The sequence below is a fragment of the Hippocampus guttulatus genome, chromosome 18 (genome assembly GCF_054856545.1).
Source record: "Hippocampus guttulatus isolate MCC_2025c chromosome 18, RoL_Hgut_1.0, whole genome shotgun sequence".
Classification (NCBI taxonomy): Eukaryota; Metazoa; Chordata; class Actinopteri; order Syngnathiformes; family Syngnathidae; genus Hippocampus; species Hippocampus guttulatus.
This window is the reverse complement of record NC_141278.1, coordinates 7,743,416-7,762,769: the sequence shown is the minus strand read 5'-3', so window position 1 is coordinate 7,762,769 and position 19,354 is coordinate 7,743,416. Positions and strand designations below refer to the sequence as shown.

Here is a 19,354-nt window from a genome sequence, read left to right as displayed (position 1 = left end):
AAAATGTCAATTGATGAATTCGATTAAAGATTAAAAAATTATATCAAACCTATTTGTAATTTACAAGTTTCATAGATTATTATTTTTTGTATTTATTATCCTGTAATGTAAAGGCAGTCATTTTCATCTAATTGCCCTGTTATTGTTTTTTTTTTTTTTGCTTCCTTGTAAAAGTGAGATTTTGTGAGAAATAGTGGTGAATCTCTCTCTCTCGATACAGTATATATATACACTGTATATATATATATATATATATATATATATTTTTTTTTAGGGCAGTAGCTAAATCATTACCACTATTATATATTCCCGCTCACAAATTGGTTTATTCCAGGACAATTTTCTAAATTGTGTCATACTTTGATCATCACCCAATTTTAGCACCTCTATCTGTGTTTTTAAAATGTCTATTTTGCTTATTATGAAATTTATAGGTGAAGTCCATTTTTTGCTTCCTGTCAGAGGTCATGATCACGCTCCACTAACTTAATAGTGTTACAAGAAGTGGGTTTTTTTCTTCCCTTTCTGTTTTCTGGCAACTGGCCATCATCCCGCCTCTTGGGTATAATTCTGCTGAGCTTGCAAGACTCTTTTGGCACCAAAAAAGGGAAGTGGTACTCAAGACGACAACAAATCATCTGATTTTGATGATTAATGCACCTTCCTCATGTAAGCCTGAAACTGGAAGACAGTCAAGTAAAGATCTAAATACTTTCTTTACGCTGCAAAAATGCCCGAGGGTGACGTTCTCTACTCGGACTTGGTATTTGTAAAATCTCGGGGGAATGGCAGTAAGGGTGAGTGTTGAACAATGAATACATCTCTTGTGGATTAATTTGTTAGATATGTGTAAAACTGGATGAATTTGGTTGGACAGATGCAGCCTTGTCATCATCTGAAACAAACTACGCCTTGGTCAAGGAGACAAAAACGCAGTTAGAGCCACAGCACGGTCGGTGACCACCTCAAATTCTGTCATGTTCATTTTCGTAAAAATAATAATCTATCAGAATAAATTAAACTGACAAAATTCTCAGTGGCGAGACGGTTAACTGTGAAAGAAAAAAAGAGGAAGAAAGAGGAATAGTCAATGTAAATCTTTCAGTCAAGTGCGTGACATTTTTCTTTCAAAAGTTAGCAGCAGTATTTAATTTTAAAAAAACATTTTGAAAATGATAAAAAAATATATGAATAGACCACTCAGAAAGCACAAGAGATATAGAAATATTATATTCAGTACGAAACGTTTCACATGAAGGACAAGCGGATCCCCCGTGGAACACAATCTTTGCCAAATGTTACACTGTGTGACAGTCATGCAGTTCTACAATTGATTGCGGATTTGTGTATAATCACTGGGGTTATGTATAAATAATAGAGTAGACCAACGTGGTGACCATTAATATTGATTTGTGCAAAAAATATATATTAAATTGACCAAATGTTGACAGGGGAGATTTTTTTTTTGAGATCAGCAGTTAATAGAAATATTTCTAAAATTGATGATGTTGTCTTTCGCATCATATATTTTTACAAATTCATGAGAATAGAGATATTCTATATACAGGACATAGAGATTTACATGAAAGACAAGGAGATTTAGAATGGATCCCTGTGGTACACCATCACTGCCTAATTATGTTATAATGTGTGTTCAATTTTACATGTCTGTATATGTGTGTGTGTGTGTTTTGTATATCCCAAAACAGGTAAGACGACAGTGAGGGCAAAACTGAGGTCGGAAAAAGTGGCCTTAGTGGCATTGTGCGTTTTCCTGGTGCTGGCGCTTGTCGCTCTTTGTTACGTCTGTGAGTTGTTGCTCTATTTAGCAATTTAGCATATTAAGGGACATCATTTATTCATCATGGCTGCCTCATTTCTTGCAGTTTACCAGAATGTTCAAATTAAGAAGAAAATCCAAAATCTGAAGGCTGAGAGCGAGGAGTGGAAAGCCAGTCAATCAGAGACAATGAGTGAGTAAAAACCTGTCGATACTAACAGCAGCAGAGAGTGCTCGCCCGAATTTATGACTCAATGTACAACAGCACACCTTTTATCCCTCGCATGACTGGTATGCGTTAGCATTTCGAGTTAACCACAACTTACCAAATAGTCTCTGTGGTATCTTCCAAGATGGCGTCTGCTGGAGATGTGACCCAGGTTGGGAGCTTCACGGAGAAAGCTGCTACTGGTTCTCGACCAGCACGTCAACCTGGGAACTGAGCAGACGCTATTGCCGGACTCTAAGTAGCGACTTGGTGAAGATCGACAGCCATGATGAGCAGGTGCCACAGCCACCGTAGCCACCGTTTTGGGTTCCTGGCACAGGTCAATTCGTCGACAAGTTCTGCCTAGCAACAAATGACTCAAGCAATTCCTTTGCAAACACGGTGGCCAAATTTACCTTTAATTGCTCCCTATGCCGGAATAAGCTAAAATTCTTCACTTGTTTCACAACTCACCTTTAATTGCACCCTCAGGGGAGTGGGTATTTCAACGCTCACACTTTTGCCAAACTTAGAGGCCAACATCCACACTTTCCCTGGTAAAAGCGATCAACGCCGACACTTTTCTAAGAAAAGCGGTCAACACCAACCCTTTCTATCACTCCAGATGTGGGCGTTTCAACACCCACACTTTGACATAAAAGCAAACACCCAGACTGAAAGAACCAACAGGGGATGTAAGTGATTCTACACCCACACTTTTGCCAGTGAAAGTTTTGAACACCCGATTTATTCCCAGTAAGAGGGATCAAGACCAGCACTTTTCAACTCACCCACAGGGAAATGTCACTGTTTCAGGAAGCACATTTCCCAGTCAAAGCATTCGACACCCATCCCCTTTGTGTTGCCCCCACAAAAGATGTGGGTGTTTCGGCACCCACGTTTTTCCAGAAAAAGTTTCAAGTTCCAGACTTTTCCTAATAAATGGGCACAACACTTATGCAAGTGATTTGAGCACCTGCACTTTTCATTACACTTTCAAGGGGTGTGGCTGTTTAAACCCCCGCTAACACCCACACTTTTTCTAACCTGATTAGCGCTTCGTGGAGAGGAAACTGAGGGACAAAATGGTCTTCCCGGAGGACAAGTTCTGGATCGGCCTGACGGACTCCAAGGAGGAGGGTCAATGGCTGTGGGCGGACGGCTCACCTCTTAATCTGAGGTAGGAATAGATAAAAAATGGTTTCCATTTTTATGGGGGGGGCGGCAAATTTCATCATTCGTGTTGCGCATTTTGCTCAGTTTGAAATTCTGGGGGAGGAACGAGCCTGACAACTGGTCAAGGCAGGGGGCGGGCGGTGAGGACTGCGTCCGCATGGGCGAGAAGGATGGGGCTCACGACCTCCTGTGCTGGTTCGACAAAGCCTGTGACGCCCTGCAAAAGAGCATCTGCGAGAAGACGGCGCAGAGAGGACGGTCGTACTGCAATTTCCTCTGACCACAATTTCCCGTCACGAACTCAAAAATTTGGTCAAAGTTACCTTAGGTGGCCTACCCGGAAAAACAGGCGAGCCTCTGAAATCAATTTCAGTCGACAGCGCTGCACAAAATATCAGTTTTCTTGGGATTGCTGAAAAGGGATGGATGGATTCTTCCTCTTCCGTTTCAATTCTTATTCCGCCAATCTAATATCAATCCAGATTAGCATTTTTAGACTAGTGAGGATGAAGCAAACCGACAAAGTTTTGACGAGACCCCCACCTTGATGCAAAACGTCCACTGAAAGACAATAGAGCTAAAAGTAGACATCCATCCTTGGAAGCTGAAGTGACTTATTGAATGTAAAACTTTTGACAGGAAATAAAGTGGCAAAAAGTTTTGTTTTTACATATATGCAATATTCAGATTCTTCTTTCACACATTTTGAGGAGAAAAAAAAGCTCATACTTAACTTTAGCTAATAATAACCACCTCACCTGTAGTGGATGTGGATGTGTCTTTTCTTTTTCTGAAACAGTTTCTGAAACAAACGGCAGATCAAAAAAAAGTGATTAATCCAACTTCAATAGTTAACTAACAGTTTTATTAAACAAAAAGGTCAATACAAAACGTCTGTCAAGGGATATATGAATGGATACATTTTTATTTGTACACTGCTAACAATTGAGGAAGGCCGTGACGTTTTGTCTTAAAAGGTGCTTTGAATCGCAACTTGGATGGGTTCAAGTAGTTTTACTCGGCAAGATGGTTCCGTTTGTTCTAAATTATACGAACTCGATATCATCAACTGCAGTGATTTTCCCAACCGCAACTGGTCGAAAAAAAAAGAAGATTTTTCGACATGATGTATCTTCCATCTATCCATGCCGGCGATGTATAGCAAAAAGATGAACAATGAAATACGCCTTCACTCGGGAGCAGAAAGTAGTAATTAACCAGTGTTCAGTCATTTAACATCAGAATAAAAGCTTAACGGGCCAAAATTTCACACAGAGCAAACTAGAGAGGACACGAAGAAGACGGCATGATTTCAGTATCATGCCATATCGTTCCCCTGACATTTTGTGCTTGGCGGCGTGCCGTAAGATTTTTTTCAAAAGGTAAAATTTGGACATTGGCTCAATACAGGTTGGGAAACACTGATCTACATCATGAAGGCAAAGAGGCGGTAAAATGGTAACAAAAAGAGGACAGCGTCATCTCACTGCCTATTGACATTGGTCGGACCTTTATAAAGAAAAGATTATTAATATAGTCCAAAACAAAAAAAAATGCTGATCGTGGAATTCCAACTGTGATTCCTTCGATTCAAAACAAGTTTTTGGAGGGTTCAACCGTGCTCCCTTTAGTGTCACAGAACGTCTCATCCTCATCTAAAACGTGGTAACTCAACCGCTGCCTTCAAAACACTTTTGATTCCGTCTCCTCGGTAAGAGTTCACAGACTCGTCATGGCCAGTCGTCGTCATCGTCGTCGTCGCCTCCGCCTCTGCCGCCGCTCTCGTCGTCTTCGGGGGCAAGCGTCCGCTCCCTGGTGGCCAAGTGCAGCTGCCGCACGGTGAGGATGCGAGTGATCATGGCCTCCTTCGTGTCCTCGTCCAGCGGGGTGGCCGAGAACCACAGCGGGCTGTTGGGCACGCAGCAGCGTTCGGGCAGCAGGTAGAACACGTCGGTGCGCTGCTTGACCGTCTCCGAGCTGAACGGAAATACAACATTTCGAGGGGGGGGGGGGGGGGGGGAACAAAAAACAAACCAAGATGATAAAATTATTCCCCAATTTTAATGGTACTGTTTTGGGAACCTATCTTTTGTTTTTCGCTGGGAAAACAATTTTTCGCCGAGGAACGTCACTTAGACAAAAGGAATGCTTTGGCACCCTTTTACTACATCTTGGTGCCAAGGAAACATGCTGAAGTGAATTGAGCAAGGTCATTTCGACAAAAGTAGTGTTTTGCCAGGAATCTTGATGCCAAGGAAATGTGTCGATGTGAGTGGAGCAGCTTCGAGTCAAAAGTAGCACTTTGGCACCATCTTAAAGTATCTTAATGCAAGGAAAATACAACCTTTGACTTGATGGGTAAAAACAACCCACATCGGCCTATTTCTAACCCATATTGGGTTAGTTTAAAAACACTTAGAGTGTATTATGAACTGAGTGGAAGAGCTTAATTAAAAATATATATAGTGCTCTGGCGCCATCTTGTGGCATCCACAGGCACTTGCAATCATTATTAGGGGAGACAACAATTACTATCATGGAGGAAAAAAATGTGCAAAATGTCGAACTTGAGTATGATTTCAATTGTATGAAATAAATAAACAATGAACCAAATATTTAATGGCATAACGGAATAAAATCTGATCCAATAGTCCGAACCACTAGTTGACCGGTTGCAACATTCTTACCACTTTGAAAGGTAGAATTCGTAGAGTCGCACGGGACAGCGCAGAGGATTTTCCGTGTTCTCCTTCATCTCAAGGATCTTCTCCCCTTTCACCTCCTCCTCCTCCTCCTCCTCCTCCTTGCGCTTCTTGGCCGGAATGCCATCCGGATCTCAAGACGCACGAGCGGGGTTACGAAAACGAAATCGCCATCCGCCGCATGTGACGGTCAATCGTCGGCCCGACCGGACTCACCATCGATGGGCGCGATGGGCGGGTAGAAGCGCAGGAAGGTGGTCTTGACGTTGCCCTGGGCGGTCTTGGTGCAGCGCATGACGTGGGCGAAGGAGAGCTGCCGGTGCTGCTCGACCGTGGTGAAGCCGAAGTTCTTGCAGAAGAAGTAAAGCAGCGTGTTGAGCAGCACGATGGGCGAGTACACGCCCAGCTGCTTGCAGTCCCACAGGAACTCCTCCTCCACACGCGAGTGGATGTAACCTGGCGGCCGACGGGAGACAGAGAAAATATGGGACCGTGGAAAGGGCAAAGTGTTTCCTGAACGGCGCTCGGGAACAGAAAGCGGCCCCCGCTTCACTCCGTCCGACTCACCCCCGGTTGTGAGGGTCGGTTGGAAGCCTCTGAGCATGTTGGTGAACTCTGTGGAGAACTTGCAGTAGAAGCTGTCCGTGAAAATGTTCTCCACGCGGCCGTTCTCAAACAGGTGCTGCGGAGGGGCGACGGAACAACGGGTGGTGAAGCGAGTGACAAGCGCGCCTCACCGCCGGGAGTTCGGACAGAGCGGGAGGTCCGGCCGGTCTTGCCTGCTGGATGCCGAGGCAGAGGTAGAAGAGGCTGTCGGCCGCGTACGGCTCGCCGGACGGCCGCTTGACCTCGGCGATGAAGCGGCACAGGCCGTAGCTCAGTTCGGCCGAGGTGCAGCGGAGGAGGTCTTGTTTCGGCACCAGTGGGCGCACTGGTCAGGGGGTAGGATCATGTTTTTTTTAACCAAGAAATAATGTCTGGGTGATTCATTGGTTTCAAAGATGACAGTGATTACAGGGAAAAAAAAAATTCAATCATTTGATGGCTACACCCCCCCCCCCCCCCCCCACGGCCTTCGCCACAAATCCTGTTCCCTCTCAAGAGCTGACTCACTTCCGATACGCGGCGTCTCCGTGTCGGGCTGAGTGTCTCTCCAGTGGATCCATCGCTTCCAAGCATCCACGCCGTACTCACTCTTAAGCTTCAGGACTTTGGGGACGGCGCTCTTGGCGGTGGACCCTTTTTTGCCCGACACCTCGGCGCCCTTGTTTGACTTTTTACGACCCTGGTGAGCACAAAGAGAAAAGAGTCAATACGGCAGTTGTCGCTTTTGAAGGTTTTTAAAAAATTGACAGCGTTTGAGATATGAATATAGGGGTGCAGTTACTAACAAGTCTAACTCATTCAGTACCAACCAATTCTGGACCAAGTCTAAAAAGACGTTTAAAAACGTCTTTGGGAGTGAATGAGCTCATTTGTTCCATTCGTTCCACACTCATGGCTCATAACTAGGGCGCAACCGCTATCTCTCCGCACATGTGACAACTCTTACCCTCGTCTCTCTGGATTTCCGTGACGGTTGACGTTTCCGTGAGCCGGTGGGTGTGGGGCTGGCCGGTGGCGTGGAAGACTCTCGCTGCAGGGCCATCCTCTCCAAGGTCTCTAAGGGGGGGTGGGCGGAAGTACGGCACGGCGTCAGAAACAAGCCTCAAGGGAGCCGAGTCGTCGTCGTCATCATCAAAATCGGGTGACTGACCGATGGGGAAATCGGTTTCAACGTCCATGGGAGGTGAAGGAGTATTTGGCTCGTCCCAGCTGATGACCAGGCTGCCCAGGTCATCCGCATCTTTTCAAAAAGCAGCAGAGATTGAATGAAAAATCAAGAAAAGCAATCAATAAAAAAAATAATAATAATAAATCCCTGGAATTTTTGGTTGAAAACAAAAAGTTCCCGCGGTCCAAAATTCTGGCCCGTCTACCTCCGCCAGCCGGTCGCATTTCCCCCTCTTCGTCTGTCCCGCCATCGCCTCCGTTGGTCTCGGACACCATCTCTGCCATGACAATGAGCTCGGCCTCGAACGGGTCCTGCGGGAATTTTTCCTTGATCTTCTTGATGGTCTCCACGATGCGGTCGGCGTTGTCAATGTTGACGGGCAGCAACATGGGCACGGGAAGCTGCGGGACAACACGGACGCGGGTCACGGACGGGGAAAGCGAAGCCGCCTGCCCCTGTTGACCACGGAAGCGTTTACGTACAGGCAGGGGCACGCCCACGGGATTGGGGGTGCACTGGCTGTACATGTTCATGGGCACGGGAACGTACACCGGCACGGGAATGGGGAGGACCATAACCTTAGGTATGGACAAATCTATAGGGACAAGAGCAAGTGAAGGCAAATGTGCCATTTCATTTCTTCAAGTGTGGTACAAGTACCGCTCGTCTTGCAAATAAGGCTGTACGATTTTCCGACACATCATCCTAATCGCACCCCCCCCTTCCAAAATTGCAAGTGTGATCCGTTGCGACTGTAAGCGGACCTGTCTGCGCCTCGACATTGACCGTCTGCGTCCGACAGGAGACACCCTTGTTCTGCACCAGCGGCTTGCACAGCAGGGCCTTGTTCTTCATGCTTCTCGAAGTGCTGATAGAAATAGGCGCGGGCGTTGGCGTGGAAGGAGACGGCCTCTTTCTCTCTGGACTGTCATTAATAATGATCTGGTGACAGAGGGGTGGGGGGGGGGGGGGGAGTTATAAATAAAACTCACGAGGGGGACTTATTTGCGTTTTAAGTAGAATGTCGAGCGGTTGCTTACCAGATCAGGGTCTGTTTGTGAGTCAGAACCTACAGACAGGGGAAAAAAAAAAATAAAGATTCAACAGTTTTTATTTTTTATTTTTGCTCTAATTCAGGGGTGTCAAACTCTGGTCCCGGAGGGCCGCTGTCCTGCATGTTTTCCAAGTCTCCCTGTTGCAACACACCCGATTCAAATGATCAGCCTGACATTGAACCTGAACATTTGAATCGGGTGTGCTGCAACAGGGAGACTAGGAAAACGTGCAGGACAGCGGCCCTCAAGGACCTGAGTTTGACACCTACAGTGGGGCAAATAAGTATTTAGTCAACCACCAATTGTGCAAGTTCTCCTACTTGAAAAGATTAGAGAGGCCTGTAATTGTCAACATGGGTAAACCTCAACCACAAGCGACAGAATGTGGGAAAAAAAACCTCAGAAAATTACATTGTTTGATTTTTTAAAAATTTATTTGCAAATCATGGTGGAAAATAAGTATTTGGTCAATACCAAAAGTTCATCTCAATACTTTGTTATGTACCCTTTGTTGGCAATAACGGAGGCCAAACGTTTTCTTTAACTCTTCACAAGCTTTTCACACACTGTTGCTGGTATTTTGGCCCATTCCTCCATCCAGATCTCCTCTAGAGCAGTGATGTTTTGGGGCTGTCGTTGGGCAACACGGATTTTCAACTCCCTCCACAGATTTTCTATGGGGTTGAGATCTGGAGACTGGCTAGGCCACTCCAGGACCTTGAAATGCTTCTTACGAAGCCACTCCTTTGTTGCCCTGGCTGTGTCGATTACTTATTTGGCCCACTGTATGCTCTAATTCAAAGGACATTGTGCTGCGCTTTTGGTGTGTGTGTCCTGGCCACTTGGGGGCAGTATTTTACAGACATAGGAATATACATAAATGATTGGATACAACTTTATTGTCAAATGTGCTGTATGTACACATACAGCACATTCATCTGTGCTGTATATGTAACATACAGCACAGATGAAATTTCTTCCTGTCACTACTGCGATGTAAACTGGAGTAATTTCAGGCACTCTTTGCAGATGACAAAGAATATATGATTGTGAGTATTGTTATCCTGTCTGTCTACAGGTGTTGGGCTACTTCTGCTAGCATTGAGCTAAACGGACAAAGCTAAAGCTATGTGGCTGCTTTCAACACACATGGAATTGTCTTTGTTTTATGTTTAGTTTGACAGTCAACGCCAATTGGAAGCGTCAATTAACTGCTTGAATTCACATTAGCGTGTCAGTGGTGTTTCACATTATATGCTAGCATTAAGCTTTTGTTATTGTTAAATATTGTTATGGTTTAGTGTTAAATATACAATGTTTTTTTGTATGTCAATTTTACAGTAAACTTCAACTGGTGTTGAGAAATAACTTTACCTCTTGTTCGGGGACCTGTGGAAGTGCGCGAGTCCTCTTTTCGTTTCCTCAAACTGATTTGATAGTCTCCTACTTCGTGAAAGAAAGAGAATAAGAACAGGCACTAAGCAACACTCGAAGAAGTCTGTTTGAAATCGGTTTTCAAACTTTAAGTGTCTTTTAACACGTTTTAAGCACGGGTGATGGCAAACTCAATTTCTCTTTGCGGTGTCATATCAACCAACTCAAGCATTTCTGTTTCACCATCGGTAGAGGTGTGTAATTTTTGCGGTGCGTACTTTGCTTGGTGGGCTTGTCGGGAGTGGCACGGCCTGCCTGGTCCTGGCACGCGAGCGAGACAACATTGGCGATGACGGGCGAGTCTGCAACCACAGCACAGGCGGCGTTCAAGGCATCCTAGCGTTTTTAATGCGCTTGCGCGCAAGAAGGGCAACGGCGGCCCACCTGGCGGGAAGACGTCGCCCTGCGTCTTGATCTGGCCGTTGCAGAAGTGGAACAGACACGGCAGGTCGCAGAAGTTGCGCAACTCTCCCAGCACGAAAAGACTGTGCTTCAGCTTGCCTTTGCGGCCGCACGAGGTGCACTTGGCAACCTGGCGGGTGGCAGAGAACTCAAAGTTACAAAGCCTCAAATGAATTGGGAGGATTTTTTTTAAAAATTCTTATACAGTCCCACCCCTGATATAGACAATAAATATGCAGTCTATATCAGACTTACATGGCAGAAGAGCATGGTGTAATTGGACCTGCACTCCTCGGAGCAGAACTCCTCGCTGGACTCGCCATAGAGCGCCTTCTCCACTTTCTTGGAGACGCACTGGCAATACGAGCAACATTTGCAGTGCTTGCCCCAGTGTGCGTCCAGGTCATGCTCGTACAGCAGCTTGCAGCCTGCCGGAGAGCGGGCGACCAACGTATAAAGAGGAGTCGAGGCGAGACAGCGGTCGAGACGCCGGGCGGTGACTCACCGTGGCTACAGAAGGAGCAGTCCTTCCCGTTGATGCGCTTCACCTCTCGGCTGATCTTGTCCATCTTGCAGTACTCGCACTTGGCGCTGATGTTTTTGCTCGTTTTGAACTCCAGGGCGCAGCTCCAGCTGCAGACAAACACCACCTTGTCCTGCGCACGCAGTCGGTGGAGGACTTAAATGGCTTACGAACGACAGAGGATGCTCATTCAATAAAAATTCAAGTATGAAGAAAAACTTTGAAAATTTGACAAGCTGACATGATCATGAATGAAAATCATCAAACTTCAAACCAGGAGTTCAGAACATGCAAAGAGAGCTTCTCCCATCCCCTTATGTGTGCGTGTGTCTTAGCACCTTGACGTGGATGACATCAGGCTTGGAGGTCATTTGGCGGGCACACTGGGCACAGCCAAGCGTGGCCGAAGCGGCTTGCGGCAGCGGCGGCGTGGTGCTCGGCTCCTGCCCGGACGCCACCGTCATCTTTGGGAAGATGGTCATCTGCTTCTGTTTCATCTTGAACTTCTCCTACGACCACACGTCACGTTTACATTAAACACGGCGATGAGATATTCAGCGGTCGGTCGCACGCCCCGTGGATACCTGAAAGGTCATCATGCACGGCAGTGTGCAGAAATTTTTGATGGTGGTGTCGGACATGGCCACGTGGTACGCCGGCAGAGCATTCTTGCCGCAGTTTTCGCAGTTCAGGTGTGTGCCTGGTGGGCGAGGGAAACACCGCTGTCATGATTATTGGTGCCCATGCACTATGTTGATGTGAGTTGAGGAGCTTCCGTTCAACAAAAGTAGTACTTCACTGCCGACCTGTGGCATCTTTGTGCCAAGGAACAATGTGGAAGTCCGTCAAGGAGCTGCATTTTGACTTAAGTGGTGCTTTGACACCAACTTGGTGGTGAAGAACTATGTTGAAGTGAGTTGAGGTGCGTATCATTTCGACAACAACAACAAAAATCACGCTTTGCCGTCCTATCTGATACCTGAGGAGCTGACACTCTGGACCATGAAGGCCATGATGCAGCTGTTGCTGCAGTAGAGGCTCACGGAGTCGTCGGTGTTGCTTTTGTTGTGGAACATGTCGGCGAGCGGCCGCAGGGAGCGACACATGGCGCACGGCAGATTCATCTTAACTTTCTTTTACCATAAAAAAAAAAAAGAACAAATATATTTGAGTATGGTTGACTTTTGAATTTAAATGGGTTACTGGGTGTCTTATGAACATGGCCGCACTTTTCCTGCGTACCTTTTTGTACTTGATGAGGCAGTCGAGGTTGCACAGTGTCTTGCTGCTGCCCTCCATCTTGAGCAGCAGCGGCCTCACGTGGCAGATGGAGCCGCAGTTGGCGCAGCCCGTCATGGTCAGCTGATTGGCGGTGCGGAAGAGCTTGAAGCAGGAGTCGCTACACATCTTGTGGACGATGCCGCTAAGGACGACCTCGTGCTTGCTCTGGTGGGGGAAAACATTTAATAATAATTCAATAAATAATATTCAAACGGTCACCTACAGAATGAAGGGAAATTAGGGGTGGGGGAATTGAGTTTATCAATTTCATCAAGTTGGTCCGGACAATTTTTTCTTGTAATTGTTTCTTTATTTGTTTGCTTCTTGTTTTTTTTTTTTTTTTTTTTTTGGAAGGAAACCAATAAAACTAATTAGGAATAAAAGCAGGTGTAAATACTAAATCACAGTACGATGAACAAAAAAGTTTTAAAATATTATAATATATTATAGTGTTATTTTTCTGATTTTCAAAAAACGGATTAATGGCTTTTCTATTCATTTCAATGAGGAAAGATGACTTGAGATGCAATCGTTTGGAATTTTGAGCATGGTCACGAAAAGAACTCGCATCTCAAAGCACATCTGTACTAAATCTAGATTTTTGGCCATCATTTTTTAAATTTATTTTTGTACATTTTACGATGAAGGTGAATTTTCATGACGTCCAAGTGGGATTGCTCCCTTTTTTTGAACACATTATTCCCGTGCCGCTCTTGCGTGTCCGCATTGACTTACGATGTCGTATTTGGCGCACATGCTGCACGCCGACTGCAGTTTGACGTCGGAAGAAGCGAGCGCCTTGGCGTCAGCGTTTTTGTTGAGGGTGAATGCGCTCAGGCACGGTTCGCTGCAGAAGCCCCTCATCAAGCCGTCCACATCCGGAGCCAGGATGACATCCTGGGGGCGGGATATGCGCCTAGTGGACAGAGACAGACGGACAGACGGCCTTTCGTGTAAAAAGAAATCCATATGGGTCTTTCCCTAATGCCGACAATCACTTTTGGCAGCGGTGACAGGTCTTGACGGTTTTGGAAGAGCTGAGCGAGGAGGAGAGGCAGCCGGTGGAGCAGAAGAGCGCCGGGGAGCCTTTGCGCTGGTATGCCGTCTGCCCCTTGAGCAGCCCCTTCTGGCAGTGCGCGCACAACATGTTCAACGTGGACGAGGATGAGGACGGTCGACCTCGTTGCCTTCGACCGCTGCCGTCCGGCATCACGGAGTACACGGATTCAATCTGCAAGTCCTCCTCCTATGAACACAAGGGTGAAGACGTCAGCGTCGTTTTAGCAGTCAACGTGGGCTACATATAAGATATTTTGCAGTATGTGTAAGCAGCACAGTGGTCGGTAATCACCACTGGAAAGAAACTAAAGCGAGCTTGCCTTAGCAGCAACGGGCTCGTCCTTTACAGTGGCCGTGGCGGACACAAGCTCGTACTCCTCATCCTCGGGCTCTTCCTTGATTTTGATGGGAGTCGGCGAGCCGGCGATGGGAGCCGGTGAAGATGATGAAGAGGAACTGGAGGCGGAGAGCTTGATCACTTTCATCCCATTGGTCATGTCAGACGTTGACGGTGATGCGGACGCTGACACGCGAGAAAAAGAAAACACTGTCAAATTTGACGAGAAAAAAAATGTGAGTGAAATACTTCAATCATATATGACAGATTAAATTGGTTGTTTTTAGGAACCAAGCACTTTGGATATTTATTGATTGTGCTACTTGTTTTTCTTTGATTTTCTTTTACCTACCATAAGTGGACCTAGCACAGAGCCCTGCACCACACCAAGCTGAGCAGATAAATTGTCAAAGCATACACCATTATATCTCCAGCATTTTTGGTAGTCTGAGAGTTAGAATCCTCCAAATTCTATATTTGGAAAAATAATAATAATACAACCATGAAAGATTTTGCTCTGTGCCTGGTGTTGACTTTTTGGGCAATTGAACTGCTGAAATAATGGACAATACAAATCCACAATGAGTTACACCCCTGTTACAAACCAACGGGGGTGCTGCATGATGAAACATTGGGGTGTGGCTTACTTGTGGCTGCTCTGCTTCTGGAGCGAGTGGCGTAGAAAGGCACAGACTCCTCTTCTTTCTCCCCCTTCTCCTCCTCTATCCCCTCATTATTCTCATTTAGAGCTTCCTCCTCCTGCTGCTGCCGCCGCTGCTGCTGCTCTTTCACATCCTCCCCCACCTTCTCGTTCTCCTCCTCCCGCTCCTTCTCATTTACCACCTCACGCTCCTTCTCGTTCACCTCCTCACGCTCCTTCTCGTTCAGTTCCTCACGCTCCTTCTCGTTCAGTTCCTCACGCTCCTTCTCTATCACCTCCTTCTCTGTTACCTCCTCCATCTCCTTCTCTTTCACCTCCTCCACACTCCCATCTTCCTTTTTCTCCTCCTCCTTCTCCTCTTTTTTTGGTACTTCTTCATCCACTTTCATTCCGACATTAGGTGTCATGTCAGCGTCTAGCTCGTTTTGTGCCGTTTCCTCCTCCTCCTCCTCCTCCTCCAACACTGGGAAAATAAAAATAAAAATCACGTACAGTTTTCCGACACAATATTGTTAATACTCATCTTGAGAAAAATACAGATGTTCAAAGATGTCACAAAAGTCTGAATTTGCAGTTATGCCACCACACATGCCAAGGAGTGTTGAGCACTCCTGGGCGAATATGTGCCTGTGAGTATTGTTGGATGCTCTGTTTGCGTGTTTGAAGCAAGCACGCTGCATCTCTAATTTGAAGAAGTGTGCGAGTGAGATAGTGAGAACAGGTTAAGAAGCTAAATGTGTCTTGTGTGTTTCAAAATGTTGAAGTTGTTTCAAGCGTGAGGGAGGGGGTAAAATTGAACAAAATAATTTTCTTTTAGGTCTGTCTAAATCATGCCTTCTTCCCAAAAAAAATCGGAGTTTACATCTGTGTTTAAAACCCGCAAGAGTTACTTCCGGGTTGAGTGAACGCTGGCGTGTCTGGCTGCCGCTGCTCACCCGTAATTCTTCTTTTTTTTTTTTTTTTTTTTTTTTAGCAATTATTCTTTTTTGCGGTTTGCTGTCGTTTCTGCGGTTTGCTCTCATCATGGGGGAGTCCCTGCCCTCCTGTCGCGGTTTGTTGTGGTTTTGGACCGTCGGCCACAGCAGAAGCGGTGGCCGATCCGTGGACCACGGCGTGTTGGCCAGCCTGGCTGGGTCGGCTAGTGCTCCTCGCGACGGCGATGTTGCCGGTGTCAACTATTTAAAATCGCATATTCAGTTTAAATTAATCTCTCCTTTTATTATTTAAAATTTGATGTGTGGTTTTATTGTTCTTGTTTTGATTGTAAAGTGTCTTTGAGTGTTTTGAAAGGCGCTTATAAATGAAATGTATTATTATTATTATTATTATTATGTTTATACCTGTGGTGCTGTTGTTATCATCTGTGCACATCTGAGCTTCCTGTTCTTGCTGGTCCACAGTACCGATGTCCATCATCTCATCGAGGCTGAACGAGGCGGAACAAGTGCCTTTGCTGATTGTCTCCTCCGAGTCCAAGTCCTTCACCTGTACAGGAGTGGCTTCCATCTCCTCTACATCCTCCACGTCATCATCATCTTTCTCGCTGGCTGGGCCTCCTTCCTCGGTCTCGTCTTCTGAGTGGGACGGTGAGGCGTTCAAGGGCTCCATGCGACACGGAACTAGCGGGGTCTCTATGTCTTTAGGTTCAAACTTGCTCTCTTCACTTTGGTTTGGGAGGGAGCTTCCACCTTTGGCTGGAGCTTCAGTTCCCGTGTCCTCTGTTTCCTGTACACCACCAAGAACATATACCAAAATTTTGAGGACTGCGAAATGCATGAACTCACCCTTATTTCTTCCTCGTCTCTCTTGTAATGCATATACAACTTTTACATCGTGCCCCGAAAAGTCCAGACTCTGAACATATCAGTGAAATACCTTTTATTACAGGCTACATTTAATTAAAATGTGTGGCAGCAGTTTGAGAAAAACATGCAGTTGGATTTTAAAGTGTCAGTTACGACAAGTTGTTATTCTCCAACACCGAACATATGAACACGTAGTAGGAAAAATGTCGGCTTTTTACCACTGTTAGTTAAATATAAATACAACCACCGCTGACAGTTCCAAATAAAAGACACTTTAACGAGACTTCACCTGACAAAAACTCAAGCGCACCTAACATTGTTATTGTCGCTGACGTAACCACTGGTGGACCGCGCGACGAGCGCGGCTCATGCTAAGCTAATACTAGCATCCTGGCCAAGGTGTACGTACGCTTTGATGCTAACGAGCTTTACAAGCTAAGCGTGGCCGAGCTTTACAAACATGAACTTGAACATAAAGTCCAAGAAGACACAGACAAATGGACAAATGCATTCATTGGATAAATGCGTTCTGACTCCAACCGTGTTATCGGTCATTTGCGACGACGTGCCGGAGCTCGATTACCGCAAGTGGCACTTCATCGGCGGCCGGATGCCGTCGTCCATCGCCAATTTCCATTTCCTCCATGTTCGCTGCCAATGCAGAACGCTCGGGTCGTGCATAAAAAGACAATTCAAAGCATTTAATTGATTTGAAAGAGCGGGTGCACGCTTCAATTAGAACCAAAGCACCATCCTACGATGGGGATGTTACTAGCTTGTCTGGCGCTTCCTTCTTTGCGTGTTTACCTCTGGTTTTTGGCAAAAGGAAATCGCTCATTAGAGCCCCTAGTGGACAGAAGACTAAACTCATCATTCATGCTATTTAGTCTTTTATTTCTCAGTCACACTGCTTTGGTCAAATGAAATAAAAAGTTGGTTTTATGAATGGTGTCAACAGTTATTGTGCGTGAAAAAGGGGGACTGGTGCACTTCACCACAACTACCAGGATAAGGCATTGCCCTCAAGGAATGCCAATTACCCAATGAAATGAGGCTTCGAATTTTGATTGTTTTCACTTGGGTGGTTATTTGTGACATATTCTACACCAATCTTAACATTTAATAATTACACTCAACAAGATCACTGAAAATGTATATTTATTGTATCCATACTGACATCACTATAGTCGATAACTGACATTTTTCAGGAATCTATGCTAACATGTAAAAGATTTTTTTTTAAAAACATAGATTTTGTAGTTCTTGATAAAATTAGTGGTTGAGGAGGCCTAAGACACTGTCAGCCCGACCCGCAGGCACATCTGCCAGCCGATTGGCATCTTCCTTTCTCAGCCTCAGCGAAGCCATTTTAGCCTCCGACTCATCCATGAAGCCTTCGTCTAAAGACTTGGTGTCTGTTTCCTCCTCTGCAGGCAGGAACACGTGGAGCTGAGGGCGAACCGGACCCGTGACGGGACGCTGGTTGCAGTTCAAAACGCATGGTTTCCCGATGACGGACAGCATCTCCGTCTTGTGGCTGCGCATAGCCAGAGGCCCGAAAGATCCCGGTGGTCCAAAGGGTCCCAGAGGACCCAAGTCTCTGGTGAGGTCCAGCATGTGCGAGCGAGGCCTGGCAGGACGAGGCTTGGAGTTGAGGCGGATGGGCTGGGACAAGTGGATGTAGGTGGGCTGGAAAGAGGGGAAATCTTGGTGAGTATGACTGGTTGCTGGTGGTGGGTGGACCTTGGAGTGGGTGCGAGACTTGCTAGAGTGAGGAGGGCGGACACAGCAAAAGGCTTCAAATGAGGTGATGTCCTTGGTATGGTGCAGGGATGGCTCGCTAAGGCTATGGAAACACAAAACGTCGACTATGATAGGATTTAATTCGTTAAATGAACAGAGCGGGGAGGACAGTGGGGTAGTGGCGAGCACATCTGTATGAATAATGCACATTATGCACAATTATGACAACAAAAGGGAACATCACTTTCTCTTAAATAGGAGTGAAAAGTACTTCATGTGCTGTCCACTCGCTCAATTCCCCATCAAATCCTCCGCGGAGGGCTTTTTCTTTTGTGTGGGTGTACCACAGGGCGCCGCATCAGACCCCATATCAATTTCAAGTCCAGAGTCCTTTACCCTGTTGAGTGGCACACCGCACGTGTGGGGTGGGACAAGGCTATCAAAGGGTGCTTAACAATGACTCTGTAATTCCAGCCATACGCTAAACTTGCCCTCTGTTGACACCAAACGCCGACACGATGGAAAAGACAAGGTGGGGTCAATGGCGCTCAACGTCGCGGGGTGCCGAGTCAGCTCACTTTCACAGGGATTGGAGTTGGTCATACATATCTCCATTCATAAAACACACACACATGAAGATGTTCCCAACTGTGTAAGATGCAGTGTATTTATTTTTTTTTTTTTGCAAGATCCATCAAGGCCTTCTTGGATGACGTTAATGCGGGGGAACGCCAATCAACACAACTCCCATTCTCACTCAGTGTTTTAAATTTACCTGAGTCTAGTCATGTTGATGCCAGGCTTGCCACCAGATGCTGCGGTGGGCAGGCAGAGTGACGGCAGCCTCAGTGGGGTCTTCTCACTCCTGCGTAGCGTAGCGGTGGATCTCGGGTACCAGGATCCACTGATGCCCATATCGAGCGCGACAGATGGCGGCGGGGGCGCACCAGCAATGCCGCTCATGAATGCACAACCGTTATTGCCTAACACGGATCGCTTCAAGAACATGGATGGATGTGACGGTCCTCCTTCCGCAGAGCCCAGAGGGAAGTGAGCGTAGATGCGATCGTTGTGTTCCACCTGTGTGGGCAGCTGCTAGCATCAATGATTCACAAGCGCGATTAAAGATGGATGACAGCCAGTGGTCAGGTACAGTCCACCGCCGGTACTCAAATAGTTTCCCTCTATGGGTTCTTAGCTCCAGTTATATTTGTTCACACAGGGCAGAGAAAATACGTGCCTGAGAGTATTGTGGTCCTCTTTGTTTATGTATTGATGCACAATGTGTTCAGCTATCAGACATATATATCGCGTCCCTCTCGTGGATTTTCACCTCGTGTGTGGGTCTGCAATGTATCCGTAGCAATACACCGTGATTCGATGCAGTGACTGTATGAAGAAAAAAAAAACCCAT

At 46.2% G+C, this 19,354-nt stretch overlaps 3 protein-coding genes across 5 annotated transcripts; 1 reads left to right on the top strand and 2 right to left on the bottom strand.

The window, feature by feature from the left end:
* The first annotated feature begins 612 nt into the window (after positions 1 to 612).
* Positions 613 to 3,839, top strand: illr4 (immune-related, lectin-like receptor 4). 2 transcript variants are annotated; one of them, XM_086136153.1, is made up of 7 exons: positions 615 to 797; positions 878 to 952; positions 1,710 to 1,808; positions 1,887 to 1,973; positions 2,134 to 2,285; positions 3,044 to 3,168; positions 3,249 to 3,839. In XM_086136153.1, exons 1-7 carry the CDS (start codon positions 731 to 733, stop codon positions 3,442 to 3,444), a joined length of 801 nt encoding a protein of 266 aa, XP_085992279.1. In that variant the 5' UTR covers positions 615 to 730; the 3' UTR covers positions 3,445 to 3,839. The 2 variants fall into 2 exon arrangements, with proteins under 2 accessions (XP_085992280.1, XP_085992279.1); XM_086136154.1 differs by lacking the exon at positions 878 to 952 and having other exon boundaries at positions 613 to 797.
* A 168-nt stretch (positions 3,840 to 4,007) lies between these two features.
* LOC147190970 (zinc finger MYM-type protein 4-like) lies at positions 4,008 to 16,991 on the bottom strand. 2 transcript variants are annotated; one of them, XM_086136150.1, is made up of 27 exons: positions 16,781 to 16,991; positions 15,733 to 16,117; positions 14,379 to 14,855; positions 13,715 to 13,917; positions 13,334 to 13,581; positions 13,071 to 13,251; positions 12,297 to 12,500; positions 12,034 to 12,187; positions 11,639 to 11,754; positions 11,393 to 11,563; positions 11,037 to 11,187; positions 10,787 to 10,959; positions 10,514 to 10,661; positions 10,348 to 10,431; positions 10,070 to 10,141; positions 8,681 to 8,709; positions 8,405 to 8,582; positions 8,123 to 8,235; positions 7,846 to 8,041; positions 7,623 to 7,712; positions 7,419 to 7,528; positions 6,980 to 7,151; positions 6,646 to 6,797; positions 6,434 to 6,548; positions 6,083 to 6,322; positions 5,852 to 5,999; positions 4,008 to 5,141 (listed from the first exon to the last, which is right to left on the bottom strand). In XM_086136150.1, exons 1-27 carry the CDS (start codon positions 16,841 to 16,843, stop codon positions 4,895 to 4,897), a joined length of 4,620 nt encoding a protein of 1,539 aa, XP_085992276.1. In that variant the 5' UTR covers positions 16,844 to 16,991; the 3' UTR covers positions 4,008 to 4,894. The 2 variants fall into 2 exon arrangements, with proteins under 2 accessions (XP_085992276.1, XP_085992277.1); XM_086136151.1 differs by having other exon boundaries at positions 10,070 to 10,138.
* Positions 16,992 to 17,469: 478 nt separating this feature from the next.
* Positions 17,470 to 18,944, bottom strand: LOC147190969 (uncharacterized). The gene is made up of 2 exons (XM_086137471.1): positions 18,716 to 18,944; positions 17,470 to 18,043 (listed from the first exon to the last, which is right to left on the bottom strand). Exons 1-2 carry the CDS (start codon positions 18,901 to 18,903, stop codon positions 17,470 to 17,472), a joined length of 762 nt encoding a protein of 253 aa, XP_085993597.1. The 5' UTR covers positions 18,904 to 18,944.
* Positions 18,945 to 19,354: the final 410 nt, after the last annotated feature.

Coding starts and splice junctions, on each gene's coding strand:
- LOC147190969 (XM_086137471.1), bottom strand. CDS start 18,903: ATGAGCGGCATTGCTGGTGCGCCCCCGCCGCCATCTGTCGCGCTCGAT. Junction 18,044..18,715: donor ATCAACATGACTAGACTCAG/GTAAATTTAAAA, acceptor GTGTTTCCATAG/CCTTAGCGAGCCATCCCTGC.
- illr4 (XM_086136153.1), top strand. CDS start 731: ATGCCCGAGGGTGACGTTCTCTACTCGGACTTGGTATTTGTAAAATCT. Junction 953..1,709: donor GCAGTTAGAGCCACAGCACG/GTCGGTGACCAC, acceptor ATCCCAAAACAG/GTAAGACGACAGTGAGGGCA. Junction 2,286..3,043: donor TCGACAGCCATGATGAGCAG/GTGCCACAGCCA, acceptor TAACCTGATTAG/CGCTTCGTGGAGAGGAAACT.
- LOC147190970 (XM_086136150.1), bottom strand. CDS start 16,843: ATGGAGGAAATGGAAATTGGCGATGGACGACGGCATCCGGCCGCCGAT. Junction 10,662..10,786: donor ACACCATGCTCTTCTGCCAT/GTAAGTCTGATA, acceptor GCCACCCGCCAG/GTTGCCAAGTGCACCTCGTG. Junction 8,042..8,122: donor CCGTGGGCGTGCCCCTGCCT/GTACGTAAACGC, acceptor GTTGTCCCGCAG/CTTCCCGTGCCCATGTTGCT.